Source organism: Peromyscus leucopus, chromosome 3 (assembly GCF_004664715.2).
Source record: "Peromyscus leucopus breed LL Stock chromosome 3, UCI_PerLeu_2.1, whole genome shotgun sequence".
Taxonomy (NCBI): Eukaryota; Metazoa; Chordata; class Mammalia; order Rodentia; family Cricetidae; genus Peromyscus; species Peromyscus leucopus.
In genome coordinates, this window is record NC_051065.1 from 18,139,027 (window position 1) to 18,157,298 (window position 18,272).

At 40.4% G+C, this 18,272-nt stretch overlaps 1 protein-coding gene across 1 annotated transcript in view; it reads left to right on the plus strand.

The window, feature by feature from the left end:
- The window catches only part of Col28a1 (collagen type XXVIII alpha 1 chain), a 164,140-nt gene that overhangs the window by 40,784 nt on the left and 105,084 nt on the right, over positions 1-18,272 (plus strand). Inside the window, exons 13-15 of the mRNA XM_028869847.2 lie at positions 253-321; positions 10,469-10,537; positions 13,015-13,083. Of these exons, the coding sequence (XP_028725680.1) occupies positions 253-321; positions 10,469-10,537; positions 13,015-13,083 (207 nt within the window). The remainder of the gene's footprint in view (positions 1-252; positions 322-10,468; positions 10,538-13,014; positions 13,084-18,272) is intronic.

The window sequence follows — 18,272 nt, forward strand, 5'->3', positions numbered from 1 at the left end:
TGCTACACTATCATTTGTAAGTGCTGGAGACACTGGGTTGAACTTAGACAAGGGCTGGTGAACATTTTAGGGCAATTTGTTTGTTTCGATTCATGTTCAAGCCCATTCGCCTCCTCTGAGTATGTTGTTGCTCTTGAACATGAAAAGTTTGGCTCTTTTGCTATTTCTCCCTGTTGAAATTGCCAGCACATTTTCTAACATCTTATTACTTATTTAAAAACTCACCATGTAACTCTGCTCTTCCTGTCTCAGGGAGAAAGGGGCCAGGAAGGAAGAACAGGAGCCCCAGGACCGATTGGAGTTGGTGAACCTGGACAGCCAGTAAGTACAAAAAAAAGTTGAAAATATAATCTTTATGTGTCCATTCTGGTAAAAATAAATGGCCAAGTGACTCTGTTTTGTATGTTTTTGTGTTAAAAGATACTTTAATAACAGAAGTATGTAAGAACCAGATCCACATTACTGTTCATCCATGAAATAAGGCTATATACATGGTATGGTAGTTTGAATGTAATTGGTCCCCATAATCTCATAGGGAGTGGCACTATTAGAAGGTGTAGCTTTGTTGGAGTGGGTGTGGCCTTGTTGGAGGAAGTGTGTGTCACTGTAGGGGCAGGCTTTGAAGTTTCCTATGCTCAGGATTCTGCCCAGTGTTTCAGTCGATTTCCTGTTGCCTGCAAAATGAAGGACTCTCACCTGCCTTTCCAGCACCACATCTGCCTGCACACCATCATGCTCCCCATCATGATGATAATGGGCTGAACCTCTGAAACTGTGAGGGAGCCAGCCCCAATTAAATGTTTTACTTTATAAAAGTTGCTGTGGTCATGGTGTCTTTTCACAGCAATAGGAACCCTAACTAAGACATATAATACGTATGTGTGATCTTTTCAAGTGGTCTTCTCTCACTGTAATCTTTTGTAAGATTAATCAGCTTGGCAAAGGAAAAAGAGTACTCATGTGTCAGAGTTTCCTAGGAGGTGACAGATCTGGATTAGGCCTACTGTCTATACATGGTGGTTGACATCACTGTAGCCCTGAGAACAATGGGGCTGGAATGAGGCTGAGGATCTTCTCATTACGTAATCCTTGAGAAGGCTCTAAAGTTAGGATTGGTGGTGGGACCAAGATCAAGCCTATTTTATTCACAGCTTCCACCTTCTGTAGCTTTGAAGTTTGCTATTGTTGGAAAGGGAAAAAAGGGTTCTGTCAAGAGAGATCTGCAGAGGAAATGAATAAAACATGACTCTTCTGTTATGAGGATCTTTGTTAACTTCTCAAGTAATCTTTATTCTCAGCAAAGAACTGTCACTGACTCACTGAGGCAGAAGCTAAAGCAGCCAGCCGCAGCGGTGGCCTCCCTGTGTGGTTTTGTAGTACATATGACCTCATATAATCACTAACAGAAACATGTTTCTTTGCAGTACCTGTGAACGAAACAGCAGTATATTGTCTGAGGTTTTGTTTTATATAACTCTGTGTGTGTGTGTGTGTGTGTGTGTGTGTGTGTGTGTGTGTGTGTGTGTTGCATATTATTTCAGGGCTCAAGGAGCCTGAGGAGGGCATTGGATCCCCTGGAGCTGGAGTTGCAGGTGGTTGTGAGCTGCCCCAATGTGGGTGTTGGGACCTGAATTGGGGTTTTCTGCTAGAGTAGAAAGATCTCTAACTGCAGTCATGTCTCTAGTTCTCCAATTTGACTTCTTAATAGAGTCTAGATATTTATCCCTTATTAGCATTGTTCTACATCATTTCATTCTACCTAAATTATTTTTGTTACAGTATTTTTTCCATTAACATTTATTTGGTGTTACCCATATCTTTAACAGTCTCGTTTACGATAGCTTCTCTCTTTTGTTTTCTCTCTCTCTCTCTCTCTCTCTCTCTCTCTCTCTCTCTCTCTCTCTCTCTCCTTTCTTTTTTAACTCTTATATTTTAGACAGGGTCTCATGTAGTCCAGGCTTGCCTCAAGCTTTTTACATAGCCAAGGATGACCTTGAATTTCTGATTTTCCTGTCTCTACCTCTGGAGTGCTGGACTGAAACATCCATCCCACCTTCCTTTTTTGTGGTGCTGAGTGTTGAGCCCTGGGCTTCATGGGTACTAGGCAAGAACTCCACTAGCTGAGCTATATCCCCAGACTTTCACCATTTCCCCTTGCCTGAGTTCTTTCTTTTTTTTAGGAAGTGCATTTTTAGTAGCTGTTTTGAGTGAAAGTATATTAGCAGTAAGCTTAGTCTTCGGCTTACATATTTTTATTTTCTATTACAGTATTAATTTCCAATTACATTATTTTGTTTTCCATTTCAAACTTTTATTTTATTTGTTATTTGTGTGTATGCAGGCATGCATGTTGGGGGGACACTCATGTGCCGTGGCACACATAAGGGTTAGTTTTCTACTTTCATCATGGGTTCTGGGGAATTGAACTCAAATGACTTGGCAGTAATCCTCTTTATGTACTAAGCCTTCTCTCTGGCCCTTATATTCTTCTTTTTCTGGGTGGGTGGGTGGGTTTTGAGACAGGGTTTCTCTGTGTAGCCCTGGCTGTCCTGGAATTCGCTCTGTAGATCAGGCTGGCCTCGAACTCATAGAGATTTGCCTGCCTCCCAAGTGCTGGGATTAAAAACATCCACCACCACTGCCCACTGGCCCTTATCTTCTTAACAGTGATGGAAACCTGCATTACATTTTAATTCCACTTTCTACCACCAACAACTGTGCACTTTGAAATGTTTGCAATATGTTTACAATTTCTTAATAATTTATCCCTTATCCAGTGATGTCATACGCTGAATGCAAATGAAGGCTTGTGCTTCTTGCATCAATCACACTTATGCTTCTTTAGCACAAGTCACAGAAGTCCGTCTGCTCTCCCCTTGTGACCTAGGGAGAAACGGCTACAGGGTCATCTAGGTCCATGGAGGCTGACACAAACTTTCAAATGGTCCTGGCCAAGGCTGCGCCCTCAGGAGCCGGGGCGGGAATCACTGTGCAATTCTCTCAAGATGTCCTTAAGTGATGGCTGTGGTGACATAAGGGTAGTGAGGTTGGCTGTTTGATTGGCAGTCCCTTTGTTCTGGGAAGCCTGGGCATCCCTAAAGTGATTTGCTCATTTAAAGGAAATGAACATCAGGAGTGCTTAAGAACTTAAAGAAGTTCTCATTAACTCTAATAGCGATTTATCAGCTTTCACAGTGCCTAACACTTATCCAATGCCTCAGGGACAGGGGAGTTCTCTTCTCCTGTTTTTGTGGCCACAACAGCAGCTTCCTGGCTTCTATAGAGTGCACCTCTTATTTTTGAGCCCTGAGATCATTGCTCTTTTCTGGGCTCAGTTATGTCTTTATGATTCACTTAAGAGGAAACGTTATATTCCTTGTCCTTCTGTTTGTCGTCAGAACACTGTCACGGTGCTATCAGAACATGCCACTCTTGTTTTCCAAGCTACAGTTATGCAGATTATACTGACACTCTGATGGTTTGTAGCTGGAAAGGAGGATCATAACGAATGTGAGGAAAAGCCCAGTACAAAAATGTTATGCCATAATGATGATAATAATAAAAAACCAACCATGTGAGTTTTGTAGTTATTTAGAAGTAGCAAGAAGATTGGGAAGGATTCTGTGGAAGTTGCTTTGTTTTTGCCTCTTTGTCTGATCATTTCGAGTGACCTTGCAGTTAGTGGGACTCTTGGTGTCCCAGTGACACAAGTGTGCTGATAGCTGAGGTAGCATTTGAGCTCCGATACCTAGCTCTGAACTGTCAGCCCCAGTCTCCATGTAATTACACTAGTGTGGTGCTTATCCAGTAACTATAACTAATTCATAAAAAGTAAATTGGCCAAGAGTCTCCAGGTAATTTCTCCGTGTATGTGCAAGGTTATTCAGAGTACTTTCACTAAAAAGTATACTCTGAAGTAGAACTCCAATTACTTTGAAGTTAAAAATAAAATAGATGACACTGTTGGAAGATAATGGCCAATTTTTACTATGCGTTAGCACACTAATGCTTGATTTTATTAAGGGAAGTTATATTATAAATATAATGAACCATCATTTTTTATTCCATTGTTAATGTGTCCATAAAGCTTTTCACTGATGATACTGTACTAATTATGTTCCTGTATTATACATATATTTGGTAAAAGCCAAATAAGTCTGTCATGGTTGCAATTGCTGCATGGCTTTTACAAAAGACAGTGAAATTATTTGTGGAAGCCTTTGTATCTTTCAAGGATGATACACAGGTCTGAGGCTGTAGTGGCTCAGTTGACAGAATGCTTACCTGGCATGCAGAAGGCTCTGGGTTCAATTCCCAGCACTACACTGTGGTGGTTCAGACTGTATCTCAGCACTAAGGGGCTTAAGGCAGGAAGTTCAGGAGTTCAGGGTCATCCTCGGCTCCAGGGTTTCAAAGTGGGTCTGGGCCACATGAGATCTTATCTAAACAAACACACACACAAATTAAAATTATATAATAAAAATGAACTCCTCTATTTGTTTTCGGGGAGGTCACAAGGGTAGGGGTGGACCTGGGAGGACTGGGAAGTGAATGTGATGGGGTGCATTATGTGAAATTTCCAAAAAATCAATAACAATTTATACTAAAATATAAAAATAAAAATGATGCATAACCATTTGCAAATAAGCGTTTTGTAAAATGGTAGTTTGCACTGCCTAATAAGTCGAAAGCATCATTCTTCTAGTCCAAGCACCTGTAATTTCTCTCCTCTGGTTAATAACCACCTTCCTTCATTTCCGCTTAGCTCAAGGACCTAAGAGTGTACCAACAGTCTAGACTATCACTTCAGCTTGTGCTGATTAATCCTTGGTTCACTGGTTTGGAAATCACCTAACTCTGTGCCCATGAGGATTCGCTCTGTCCTCAGGGCTTGGAATCAAGAGTTACTTAGAGTGCCAATATGCTTGCTTTCACCTCAGCTGACATGTTCTAGAAATGCAGAGAGGAAGGAAAGGGGACTGATGTTGGTTGTGGTCAATGTTCCTTTCTCCACACTGTTCAATGTAAGCCAATCCCCCAGAGACTGGATTATGGGCAGACTTCCAGCAAAGGACAGATGCAGTAGTTGTGGGACTCAAATCCCCCTCTTTTAGTCAACCCTAGAAAGTATGTATTAGGTGATTAGTACTTAGCATTAAGTACTAAGTTTAGCATTAGAAAGACTAAACTACTTATTTGAGCTCACATTGTTAACATGTAGTACAACAACTTACTGTTGTACCTCAATCTAAAAGTCCCTGAAATCAGCTTTTAACTATCATAAAAGACTTTTTACTCCCCAAGACCAGGAGTGGGTCTGTCTGTTATTCCTGGACCCCAGCACAGTTCATTTTACCAACTGGATATTTGATTATTAGTTAGCATTCTGCTGTTGTGATAAAATGCTATTCTGGAGTTGCTGTGATAAAATACTATTCCCGGAGAAACTTGGTAGAGGTGGTGGTGGGAGTATTTCAGCTTACAGGTTATAGTTCATCTTTGAGAGAAGCCACCCATGGTGTAAGTTCAAACAGAAACCTGGTAACAGGAACTGAAGCAGAGTCCATGGAGGGAAAGCTGCCTACTGGCTTGCTCTCCATGTCTTGCTCAGAATGCTTTCTTATACAGCTTAGGACCACCTGCCCAGTGGTGGTACCATCCACAGTGGACAGGGCCCACTCATATCAACAACTAATAATAATAAATAAAAACCACCCTGAAGATATGCCCACAGTCCAATCTGATGGAGGCAATCCCCAGTTGAAGTTTCTCTTCATAAGTGACTCTAGTTTGTATCAAGTTGACAAGAATTAACTAATGTTGTGCCCAGATCGTGACCCCCAGAGAGACCACCAAAGACGAGCATGCCAGAATGCAAAAGCAAGGTTTAATTCTGGATATCCAAAAGCAATACAAGCCTAGGCAGGGACTTCGTCCAATACATCCAACGCAGTGGAGGCTGGAGGAAGTGCCCACCTGTCTGCAAACTCAGTTTTTAAAGGGAAAAGTCACAAGGTTACATCATTTAGGGGTGCTAGTATGGATACAATTCTGATTGGCTCGCTTCTAGGGACTTCTAGAAATTACTTCTAAGGGAGTGGTTGCCCGCCACCATTTCTCATTGGCTGCCCTCAGGTGGGGGCATTTCTGTGGTCAGTTACCCTGGAAACCAGGGAGAGGACATTCCATAGTCCGGCAGGCATTACCTTGTGACTATCTTGTGACTCTGTACTTTTACACTTCCTGGTTTCTGGAATCTGAACTGACTGGTTTCAGAAACTAATGGCCTATTCCCAAAAGGAGAAATCTTAGGCCTTAATTTTAGGGTGAAAGCATTTTGGTCTTATTTCTAAGATGGCTCATTTTGGTCTCACACTAGCACAGTTAACCCCTTGTCAACTTGACTACAAAGCTCTGTAGCAGAGACCTAAGAAGTGAAGGGGTCATGGAGAGAGCCGGAGGCCTGGCACCATGTGGCAGGGTTGGAGTTCCTGAGGTTAGGAGGTTATTGGTTGAAGTACAACCTTGATTGCTGTGGAAGCCCCAGGATTGAAGGGTCGGGTCCTGGAAGAAGCTGAGCTGTGGTACTGGTTGGCAGAACTGGAGCTCTGAAGAAGTCTGGAGAGGCCATTGGTGAAGGTGAAGCCTCAGTTACAGTGCAGACCCTCGCATATTGGAGATGGTAGGGCAGTGGGATGACCGCCGAGGACAGTGGCAGATGTAGAGTGGAGCTGCCCTGAGCCTAATAGATCATCTGTGTGTGCTGTGGATGGTAGCGCTACAGACGCGGCACTGCCCAAGTCCTTTGGCGTTCAGAAGATCATGAGTGAGTTACAGATGCCACACACTGATCTCCAGGACTTGAACTCCACTGCTGAACTTGGGTTTTGCTGTGATCTGATTGTTACTGTGCTCTAGTCCTTCTTAGAATAGTAATAAAAAGTATGTAACTTATTTTAGATTTTTAGAGGATCCCACAGATAAAAGATTTTAAAATTCTAAAGAGAACTTGGACTTTGAAAGTGTTGAAAATTATAAAGACTAGGAATTGTAAACTTTGAGACTGTTTTATGGTGTTTTTTTTTTTTTTTTTTTTTTTTTTTTTCGAGACAGGGTTTCTCTGTGTAGCTTTGCGCCTTTCCTGGAACTCACTTGGTAGCCCAGGCTGGCCTCGAACTCACAGAGATCCGCCTGGTTCTGCCTCCCGAGTGCTGGGATTAAAGGCGTGCGCCACTACTTCCCGGCTTATGGTGTGTTATTAACATGAGTTCTTGAGAACAAAGGGAAGGTTATGATTTAATAGTGATGTGTCTGTGTGTAGAGTTGACAAGAGTCAGTTGTGTTGCTTAATTATTGTCAATTTGACACAAACTAGAGTCATCTAGGAAAAGGGAACCTCAATTGAGGGACTTTTTCCATTAGACTGGCCTGTGGGGGCATTTTCTCCATTGCTAATTGATGTGGGAGCACCCAGACCACCATGGGTGGTGCCATCCCTACACAGGGGGGGTCTAAGATACTTAAGAAAGGCAGAGGAGATGAGCCAGTAAGCACCAGGACTTCTGCTTCCATTTCTGCCTTCCAGTTTCTCCTTGAGCTGACACCACAGCTTTCCTGGATGATGGACTGTAATTTGCAAACCAAATAAACCCTTTCCTCTCCAAGATGCTTTTGGAAATGGTGTTTTATCACACCAATAGAGAAACAAACTATTAAATTTGGTCAATGTTTGTTGAATGAATAAGTGAAATCAATACACACATTCCTCTTATTTAATGTAATTTTGGGGTGTTTTTGTTTGTTGTATCATTAGTGGGGAGTAAATTGTTAATACTTTTGTTAAATTGTGTAATATTAGCTTGGCACTTCTCAGTTTAGTTTACAATCTAGTTTTTATGCTCATTTTAACTTTTTCTCTAATTAATTGCTCGACCATTAGAGCAAACTGTCATACATAGTAGACTTTTGATTAAGGTTTTGGAGTTAAAAGCTAGTTTTCCCATAAGCATTGCAATTTAAATTAAATTCCATGTTAGCTTTTTCTTTTAATTAAGTCTTTACTAAGTAGGCTATGCATAAATAATAAAGACCAACTTTTAAAATACGCAATATTAAGAAAAAGCAAAAATGTGTTTAAGACTGGGATAAAATCAGGTTTATATTTGTTTTGTCTGTTTGTTTTTGAGACAGGGTTTTTCTATGTAATCCTAGCTATATAGACCAGGCTGGTTTTGAACTTACAGAGTTACACCTGCCCCAGTCTCCCACGTGCTGGGGTTAAGGGCATGCACTGTTACACAGCTTGTTAATTGTTTTCTAACATTAGAATGAGTGAGGCACATCATGCTGAGTCCTGTCCTGCTGCCATTCTTGTGCAGAAAACGTCTCTAAAGCTTTTGGCATGTGTGCTGGAGATCTGAGCTCGTGATTGTCCAGCAATGAGTTTACCCTCTGGTCATCTCCTCAGTGTCCAAAACTAGAAATATTTTAATTTTTATTTATTTTTAGCTATATTGGCTGCATGTATGTCTATGTACCATGTGATGATGTCCAAGGAGACCAGAAGAAAAGTGCTGGATTTCTTGAAACTGGAATTACAGACAGTTGTGAGACATCATGTGGATGGTGGGAATCAAACCAGGTCTTTTGGAAGAGAAGCCAGTTCTCTTGACCTAAGACCATCTCTCAGTTTCCAAAATAGGAATTTTCAAAGGTCAGAAAGTTTCCCTCCTCTTCGGGGGTAAGGGAATGAATAGAAAAGGAGAAAATTTTGGAACACAATTTAAGCTATTTCCTCTAATAGATGGATTGATAGAGTTCCCTTGCCAAGGGAGTTGGCCTGAGATAGCAGTCCACTGAATTGTCCACAAGCTCTAAAGCCAGCACACTGCACCACGGTGATGCACGTCTGTAACCTCTGTTCTGTTGGGGTGGAGACAGGTAGATCCTGAGGCTCACTGGCTAGCCAGTGTAGACAGAAACAATCAACCCCAGGTTCAGTGAGAGAACATGCCTCAGAAAGTAAGGGGGAGAGCTGAAGAGATGGCTCAGCAATTAAGAGCATGTATTGCTCTTGTGGGGACTCAAGTTCAATTCTTAGCACCCATGTCAGATGCTGTCACAACTGCCTGTAATTCCAGCTCCAGGGGACACCCTCCCCCATACACATACACACACATTAAAATAAAATGCCTAGTGTTGATGCAAAGCTGTTTTTTCTTTCAGTTTTCAGTGAGTGAGTTTTTTTGGCAGCCTACTTTACACTGCACTGTTTCCTTCCTTACTGTGGGAGAAGCCCTCACCGCTCCCAGTGCCTTTCTGAGAGAAGCTATGAGGACTTCTTAAAACCATCGAGACTAAACACCATGTCCCCCCATTAGTGATCTTAGGAAGATATAGAATTTATGCACAAAATTGTCTGTGAGTTCACCCAGCTCCAAAAATAACTGAAGTTTGTCAGGTCAGAAATTGGAAACAGTAGTCATGCTTCTCATGGGCCTGTCTCCACAGGCTTTTCCCAGGCTCTCCCAATGTTTACTCAAGCAAGTAAGTCTCTTTGTATCCTTCTCCTGACCACACAGTCCTGGATTTCTTGTCTCATGGGATGTGTTTTCTTACCTATATTCTGAGGTGTTGTAGACTATTATTGTAAGATGTGTTGCATTTGTTTGCACTGGGGAACATTAGTTTAATGATGCAAAGATGTGTTGCATTCTTTTATGTTGCATTTGTTTAACTTTGTGAAGTTGTGTTACTTTGCCTATCTAAAACACCTGATGGTCTAATAAAGAGCTGAATGGTCAATAGTGAGGCAGGAGTAAGGATAGGGAGGCTGACAGGCAGAGAGAATAAATAGAAGGAGAAATATATGAGGAAAAGAAGAAAGAGCAAGAGATCAAGGAGAGGAGGATGCTAAGGGCCAGTCATCCAGCTATCCAGCCAGCCATGGAGTAAGAATAAAAGTAACATATACAGAAGAAAAGGAAAAAGCCCAGAGACAAAAGGTAGATGGGATACTTTAAAGTTAAGAAAAGCTGGTAAGAAACAAGCCAAGCTAAGGCTGGGCATTTATAATTAAGAATAAGCTTTCATGTGTGATTTATTTGGGAGCTGGGTGGTGGCCTCGCCAAAGAGTAAAGAGCCAAAAGAGAAAGAGAAAAAACAACCAACAACACTGAAGTATTGTTTGTTTCCATTTTCTTCTAATTTGAAGACAGCTAGAGGCTCTTATGCCTTTCAGAGAAAAGGAATATTGAATGCAGTGAGGATCCTGTTACTCACAGGCCCTTACAGCTGATCAGTATGGATTGCACTAGAAGGATTCTTACTAAAAATGGAGTGGGGCTACATCATCACTATGTCTGTAAGAACTGAAACTGACCATTCTCTTCTGGTGTTTCCCCCCTCATTTTATCACCTCCCATCCTCATCCCTGTTCTCTTCCCTCACCCTCTCCTACCCTAACCAGGGTCCCCGTGGTCCTGAGGGAGCACAAGGAGAGAGGGGCCCACCAGGAGAAGGATTTCCAGGACCAAAGGTAACAAAAGCTTCTGAACCAGTGGAAAAAGTACCTTGTTTTACACAGCCATGAATTACAAACTATTACAAGCCAAGTGTTCTCCTGGCCATTTTCACCCTACTAAGTAAAAGAATATGCAAATTTCCCTATAACATGAAAGCACATAAGCATGAAATTTATAATTATAAAGTAAGTAATCAGCAGACTTGCATTTTGTGTAATTACTGTATATTAATTAGAAAATTATCTTAGTTTATAGGCACTAAAGCTACATGCATTTCTTTTGGGTCCAGAAGTTAAGTTTCTGAGTGTAGCTATGGCAACTCTTGTCTCACAGCTTTGTTTTACTAACCTAGATAAGAAAGAGAGTCTAACACCTCGGTTTTAATAGTATTGCTGTCAACATCATAAGAAGAGTAACTTTATCACAAAGAAAGAACAAGACATTCTGAAAGACCCACTGCTGACCTGGAGTTGGGAAAACAGGTTTCCTACTGTTTTCCTCTACCCTGTATGTTGGCCATTCTTTCTGTAGAGGTCCAAAATGGCAGGTACTTCAAGCTTTATGAGTCCCTGAAAACTGTTGCAATGACTCAGCTCTATGGTAGTCTGAAAATAGCCAAAACAATGTATAAATAATGGCATGTGGCTGACTAATAAAACCATGTTAACAGAAGTAGGCAGTGGGGTCTGATTAGTGGTCTGTGGTTGGCTAACCCTTGGTCTTCAGTCTACAGCATATCTGCCAGCAGCCACATAGAAAACAATTTTCGAAGGTACTTTGGGCTCTATCCACAAAATTTCAGACTCAGAGACATGTTTGAAATCTTTCTTCATTTCTAAAGTCTCTCTCTGAAACATACATGTTGAGGTTACACACAATCCTGAGAACCATATGCTGCTCCCCAAGTGTCTAAGAAGATACTAGAAAGTACAATATTCCAGGGCATTCCTTAATGGCATGCCAAACATATTTTATACTGTATAAAAGTGATGCAATGGGGTGCTTGAGAGATTGCATAGTAATTAAGAGTACTAGCTGCCCTTCCAGAGGACCCAGGTTTGATTCCTAGCACTTGCATGAGGATTCATGACCACATGTAACTCCAGTTCCAGGGGATCTGATGCCCTCTTCTGGTCTCTGGTGGCATCAGGAATACATGTGCTGCACAGACTTACATGCAGGCAAATCATTGCCCATACATATGCTACATTCTGGAATAGTAATAATAACCCAGGGCACTGTATTGGCTTCTGACTTATCAAGGAAAGGACCTAGTATCCTCAGTGATGCTTTAGGATCAAGTATACAAGGTTGCATTCTGGGCAAAACTTAGTCAGAATACTTTATTTTCCCACTGGGCAGACTAATAGGAATGTCAATAGATAGCTAATTTGCAATGGTATAGGAAATAAGTAGTTAAATGATGTTTCAGTTTTATTTCTGTTTCTGTGATAAAATAACTTGATAAAGAGCAACTTATAGGATGAAGCTTACTTTAGCTTAGTTTAGGGTCCATTATAATAAGGAAGTCACAGCAGCAGGAGCTTGAGAGAGCTGGTCCCACCCCACCCTCAATCAAGAACAAGGAGAGAATGGATGCACACACAGTCACTTGCTTACCTGCGCATGTTCAGTTCTGTTTCTCCACTCATCCGCAGTTCACTCCTCAGGGACTGGTGCCACTTGCAGAGGGCTGTGTCTTCCCATGTTGATTAACTGACTCAAGACAACCCCCCCCGCCCCCCCGCCCCAGACATGCCAACAAGACATTCCAATGTAGACAATCTTTCATTGAGACTTTTCCTGGGTGATTTTACATTGTGTCAAGTTGAGAATTAAAGCTAACCAACACATATGACTATGGAGAGGAATGCAGTTGTATTTCCCTATTATTTAGAAAACAGTCTTAGTTTTTACTCTTGGTTCTAAGGAATGGATTAACTGAATTTCACTTCTGACTGATTCATGTGTCTTCATTTCCTCATAAAGGCAGAGGGTACTAAGACTTTATAGATATTAATATCAGGGCAGAACAAGTGATTCTCATAGCTTATTCAAGATTTTCCATGAATCCTTATAACCTTACATTTTTAGTGAATTTTTGTAAATTCAAACATTGATTCAGTAATCGAACTCCAGCAAGCATTAGTTCACAGGAGAGACAAATTTTCCTTATCACCATGGATCCATTTTCATCATTAGTAAGGAAAAGAGGCTTGTTGTCATTGATTGATTGGTTCTCTGATGGGATTGGAATTTAGCTCTTTTTTAGCTTGAGTGATGCGGTGTACGTGCTTTCTTGGACAGACTCATTCCTGTTTAAATGTTAAAAACAACCCATTTTTTTTTTGAGTTGCAAATCTCAAAGTTAGATTTATTAATTTTGAATAAGCAGTGAGTTTGGACGCTTGATTTGAAGAAACTATAATATAAACTCTTTTAAAAGTCTTAGTTTTCTTTGTATACTGATACCTTTCCAATTTGCTTTTAGGGTGAAAAGGGTTCTGAAGGACCAATTGGCCCACAAGGATCACAAGGCCTGTCAATCAAAGGGGATAAGGTATTGCATATGAAGTATATGATGGAAGCCATCATAAAGTAAAATTATTTTTGACATTGCTCCTTATTCATGTACAATTTGGGTTGCATATAAGACAACCATCCCACACAGGTATCTAGTAACTATAAACTAGTAAGTTTGAGGTATTTTACTATGCAGGATGAATTATGATGTGAAAATTCACATTTATATTTCAAATAATTCCTCACTTATTGAGTTCTAACTTTCAGTGCATTCTTTTATCAGCAATACATCTTTGAAACCAGACATTAGCAAAAGATATTTCTTGATAAAGAACACAATTGTTGAAAGTATATTGATGGAGTGCGTGTATTGATGGAAGGAGAAACAATGCAATTATATTATGATCTCAAAAATTAAAAAAAACATTGACTATAATATATTACATGAATATGTATCTATGCACCTATGAATCTATCCTTACATCCTTGGGCTCTCACTCAAAATTATTATCCTAAAAATGAAGCTAGAGTAAGGGAACTTGTTTAAGAAAACTACTCTTAACTGCTGAGCCATCTCACTACTCTGGTGATGGGATGGCCAAACACCCTAATAGTTGTGCCATAAACCCCATCCAAGGACTGAGGAATCTGGATGCAGACATCCACGGCTAGGCCTTTGGTGGAACGCTGGGAGTCTAATTAGTGAGAAAGAGGAGGGTGTATATGAGTGAGAATTGTTGAAACCAAGGTTGGATAAAGCACAGGGACAAATAGCCAAATGAATGGAAACACATGAACTATGAACCAAAGGCTGAGGGGCCCCCAACTGGATCAGGCCCTCTGAATAGGTGAGGCAGTTGATTGGCTTGATCTGTTTTGGAGGCATCTAGGCAGTGGTGCCAGGTCCTGGGCTCATTGCATGAGTTAGCTGTTTGAAACCTGGGACTTATGCAGGGACGCTTGGCTCAATCTGGGAGGAAGGGACTGGACTGAGTCTGTCAGGTCGATCCCAGTCCTCGGGGGAGACCTTGATCTGGAGGAGGTGGGAATGGGGAGTGTGCTGGGGGGAAGGGGAGGGGGCCAGGAAGGGAGAGAACAAGGGAATCTGTGGCTATTATGTAGAACTGAATAGTATTGTAAAATAAAAAAAATATGAAAAAAAAAGAAATGTTTAAGACTATACTTGAATGAAAGATACCTAAAATTGTAAAGGTCACACCAAGTAAAAAAATAAACAAGCAAACTTTATTCTAAAAAAAAAAAAAAACCAAAAAACTAGCTTTGCTGTCCCTTAAAAGCAGAGACCTTCAGAGTTTGCCTAATATTAGCAGTGAGGAAGACCCATGCTGGTGGAAACCAGTACCAACTCAGGACAAGGGTACAAGACTAAGTTTTTCATAGGATTTGAGCTTGTGTTAGGTGGTTTGAGGCACATTCACAAAAACACAAGCTGGCTTTGGATTGGATGCTCTAGGGAGGGGAGAGAATCTTATGATTGAGTATTTTATTACTCTTCTCTAGAAGTTGTGGGAAAATGGTTGTGGATGAGTTGTAACTGGTCAAATTTAAATAAATAGTAGAAGCACCCAAATTTAGGCAATATATGAGATGTCTAACCATTTGTTGAGATTTGAACATTTTTTATTATTATTAGTTTGTCTGTGTTCAGACATGATGACAGAGTACTCTTACTTCTCTATGGCCCATAACACTGTCTGGTGTTTGTGGTCTGTGAACTCCTGTTCAGCCCTGTAGCCTCACTGCCAGGTTCTAGCTAGCAGAAGCTGCCTTACTCCTCACTAGTAATTTGTTTACTTTAAAGGTCTTGGTGATTAGGAGTGGCACTGAAGTTGGTGATAGAAGTTACTAGAAGTTGATCAGAACATAAAGAGCAGTGGGGAGTGAAAGTTGCCATACACACATACATGCGCACACACATACATAATTAAAAGGTCATGAATTTTAGAAGTGGTAGAGGGCACATGAGCCGTTGGGGAAGAGAAGGTGGGAGAGAAATTATGTAAATACAACATTCATGTCTGAACTTGCAGGGAATAATAAAATAGATGTAAAAAGAGATGTATGCAAAAACTAGAGACCTCATGTCAATCATGAGTTATCTGTCAAGCTCTAAGCATATCATTATATTATTTATATTAGAATAGCAACTGATAAGATCATCTCAAGCTTTGAGTTTCAGTCATGAGTGATATATTCTCTTCTGACTGTCATTAGCAAAAGCAATGATAAACAGGGAGTCATGTAAAGTTTAGATCTAATATAATTCTTAATTCAAATAGCTCAGCTCTAAGTGTAACTACAGATGTAAAATACTTCTTTCTTCTTTTGGAGTTGTGAGACCATGGTGGTTGTTGTGACCTCAGTACATTAAGCTTCCAAGTGTTAGTATGACATAGTACATGTGCTCTCACATCTGGAGTTCATGCAAAGAAAACTTTGACTGGACACTGTCACGTAGAAAATCTTTTATTTGCCGTTCTCTTACAAAACCAACCCTGTCTGCTCTTCCCTTACTGGTCTATTTTTCGTTTCCTATTATTTTAAGCAAAATACAAAGTTTAGAAACTTTGGTGTGTGATTCAAGTGACAATGTAGTTAGTATTCCTATCTTAAAATGCACAAATATGTAATTGGTTAAAAAATACAAAATACTTATGACACAGATATTTATTGATTTATTTTCTTTAATAAAATTATTAATTGTATATGTGGTACTGTGTAATATAAAGACATTTTCATACAAGTATATATTATATGTTGGGCATATTTCCCTTCCCATAATCCTCCTCTCTCCCATCCAGGAGTTCCCACAGATAGTTGTGCTTCTACTTTGAAGTCATATGTGCATACAGGATTGTCTAGGAAAATGAACAAGAGAAAACATATGTTTGTCTCTTGAAGATTATCTTAATTCTCTTTATCTCATTCTCTCCCGTTGTATCCATTTAAAAACATTTATTTATGAGTTACTTCATATGGTGGTCAGAGGATACCTTTGTGGAGTTGGTCTTCTCCTTCCACCTTTACACAGGTTCCAGGAATCAAACTCAGATCGCCAGGCTTGTGTGCCCACCACCTTTAGCCACTGAGCCATCTTGCTGGCCTAGCTGCTTCCATTTTTAAAAAATTGGGGGCTGGAGAGATGACTCAACTCTTTTTTTTTTTTTTTTTTTTTTTTTGGTTTTTCGAGACAGGGTTTCTCTGTGTAGCTTTGCGCCTTTCCTGGAACTCGCTTTGGAGACCAGGCTGGCCTCGAACTCACAGAGATCCGCCTGGTTCTGCCTCCCGAGTGCTGGGATTAAAGGCGTGCGCCACCACCGCCCGGCTGACTCAACTCTTAAATGGTAGGCTCACAACAATTTTTTTTTTTTTTTTTTTTTTTTTTGCAAATGATATAACTTCATTCCTTATGGCCAAAAGAGTTCAATTACGTGTGTATACCACATTTTCTTTACCCATTTCTGTGTTGTTTAACATCTAAATTGGTTTCCTAATTTAGCTATTATGGATAGTGCTAGACCAAACACTAATGACAGCGTAAACATTTAATTGTAAACTCTGCATGAAGCGTGGATCTTTGCTTTCTTTACTACCTGCAGATTATTGGTTTTGAATTGGATTCTGGAATCAGCAGAATTGATACTAACTACTGTCATCTTGCCAGTTTTGAAGGTCATCTGGGAAGTGGAGACACAGAAAGGAGTTTTAAAGATGATTGAACTAGACAAGGCATGACACCCACTGAGTACAGAGCCCCTGGAGGCTAAGGGATCAAGTTCTGAGTCAGGATAGTCTATCTCTGAATCAAAACTGGACACATTTTTATTCTAGGGCATGTCTTGACACAAGTTTAACATATTTTAATTTATATAAAATCTAATCCAATTATGTGATTTTGTTCATAAATAACGATTCCATCCAAGTTGCCTGTTGCTGGAGGGCTTCTCTCCAGGTTCCACCAAGCCCCACAGTCCCACAATCCACTTATAAAATAATCACTCAGACGCTTATATTACTTATAAACTGTATGGCCATGGCAGGCTTCTTGCTAATTGTTCTTTTATCTTAAATTAACCCATTTCTATAAATCTATACCTTGCCATGTGGCTGGTGGCTTACCGGCATCTTTACATGTTGCTTGTCCTGGAGGTGGCTGTAGTGTCTCTCCCCCTTCTTCCTGTTTTCCCAATTTTCCTCTCTCCTTGTCCCGCCTATACTTCCTGCCTGGTCACTGGCCATCAGTGTTTTATTTATATAGAGTGATATCTACAGCACTTTCCCTTTTCTTCTTTTTTTTTTTTTAAAGGAAGGTTTTAACTTTAACATAGTAAAATTACATATAACAAAACAATTATCAAGCAAGAATTACGGTTACAATATTAAAGAAGATGTCCTATCTATCTTATATTTGTGAGTTTAAGGTTTTATATCTAACTTATCTTTTATCATAACTTGGGAAATTACAACTATCTAGTCTTCTTATTTAGACAAAAAAGGGGGAGATGTAGTGGGTAACCATTCCAGCTTTGATCTGGAAGTTCCAACCCCCATTGAGACTCTGGCAACTGTCATGCCTACGAGGCGGGGCCAAGGGAGGCGTCTGGAGACCCGAGACCCAGACTTCCAGATCCAAGCTGGAATGGCTACCCACTACAGTTGCCTACCTATCTTTTTGAACCAAATGTCACTGGCACACAGGCACACCTGGTCATTTTCCCCTGAGGCTGTTTACACACTTCTAAAGCAGCACCTTAAGTTACAAAGCAGACCTTACATTGGCTGTCAAGTCAAAAAATTCATTATTCAACCTTTTGAGAAAAGGTTTGTTAACTGGGTCTAGAGGTAGAGGCCTGTAATTACAGCTACTCTGGAGGCTTAGGTAGGGGAATCACAGATTCAAGACTGGACCACAGAGTAAGTTCAAGGTCAAAAACAGCATCAAGAGCTCTTATATCAAAATAAAAGGTAAAAAGAAAGTTGGGTGTCTGTCTCAATAATAAAGAGCTTGCCTCACATGAATCAGGCCTTAAATCCAATCTCAAGTACTCTGTCAGAAAACATTGGCTCTCTCTGGTGTAGTCTAAATATAATTGCCATTAAAACAAACAAAAGGGATATTTGTCCATGCTGCTCAGTGGCACATTTCTCAATAGGTGCATTTGACCTAACTGTGGTATTTACTGACCCCTCCTCCTTTGAAGCCAT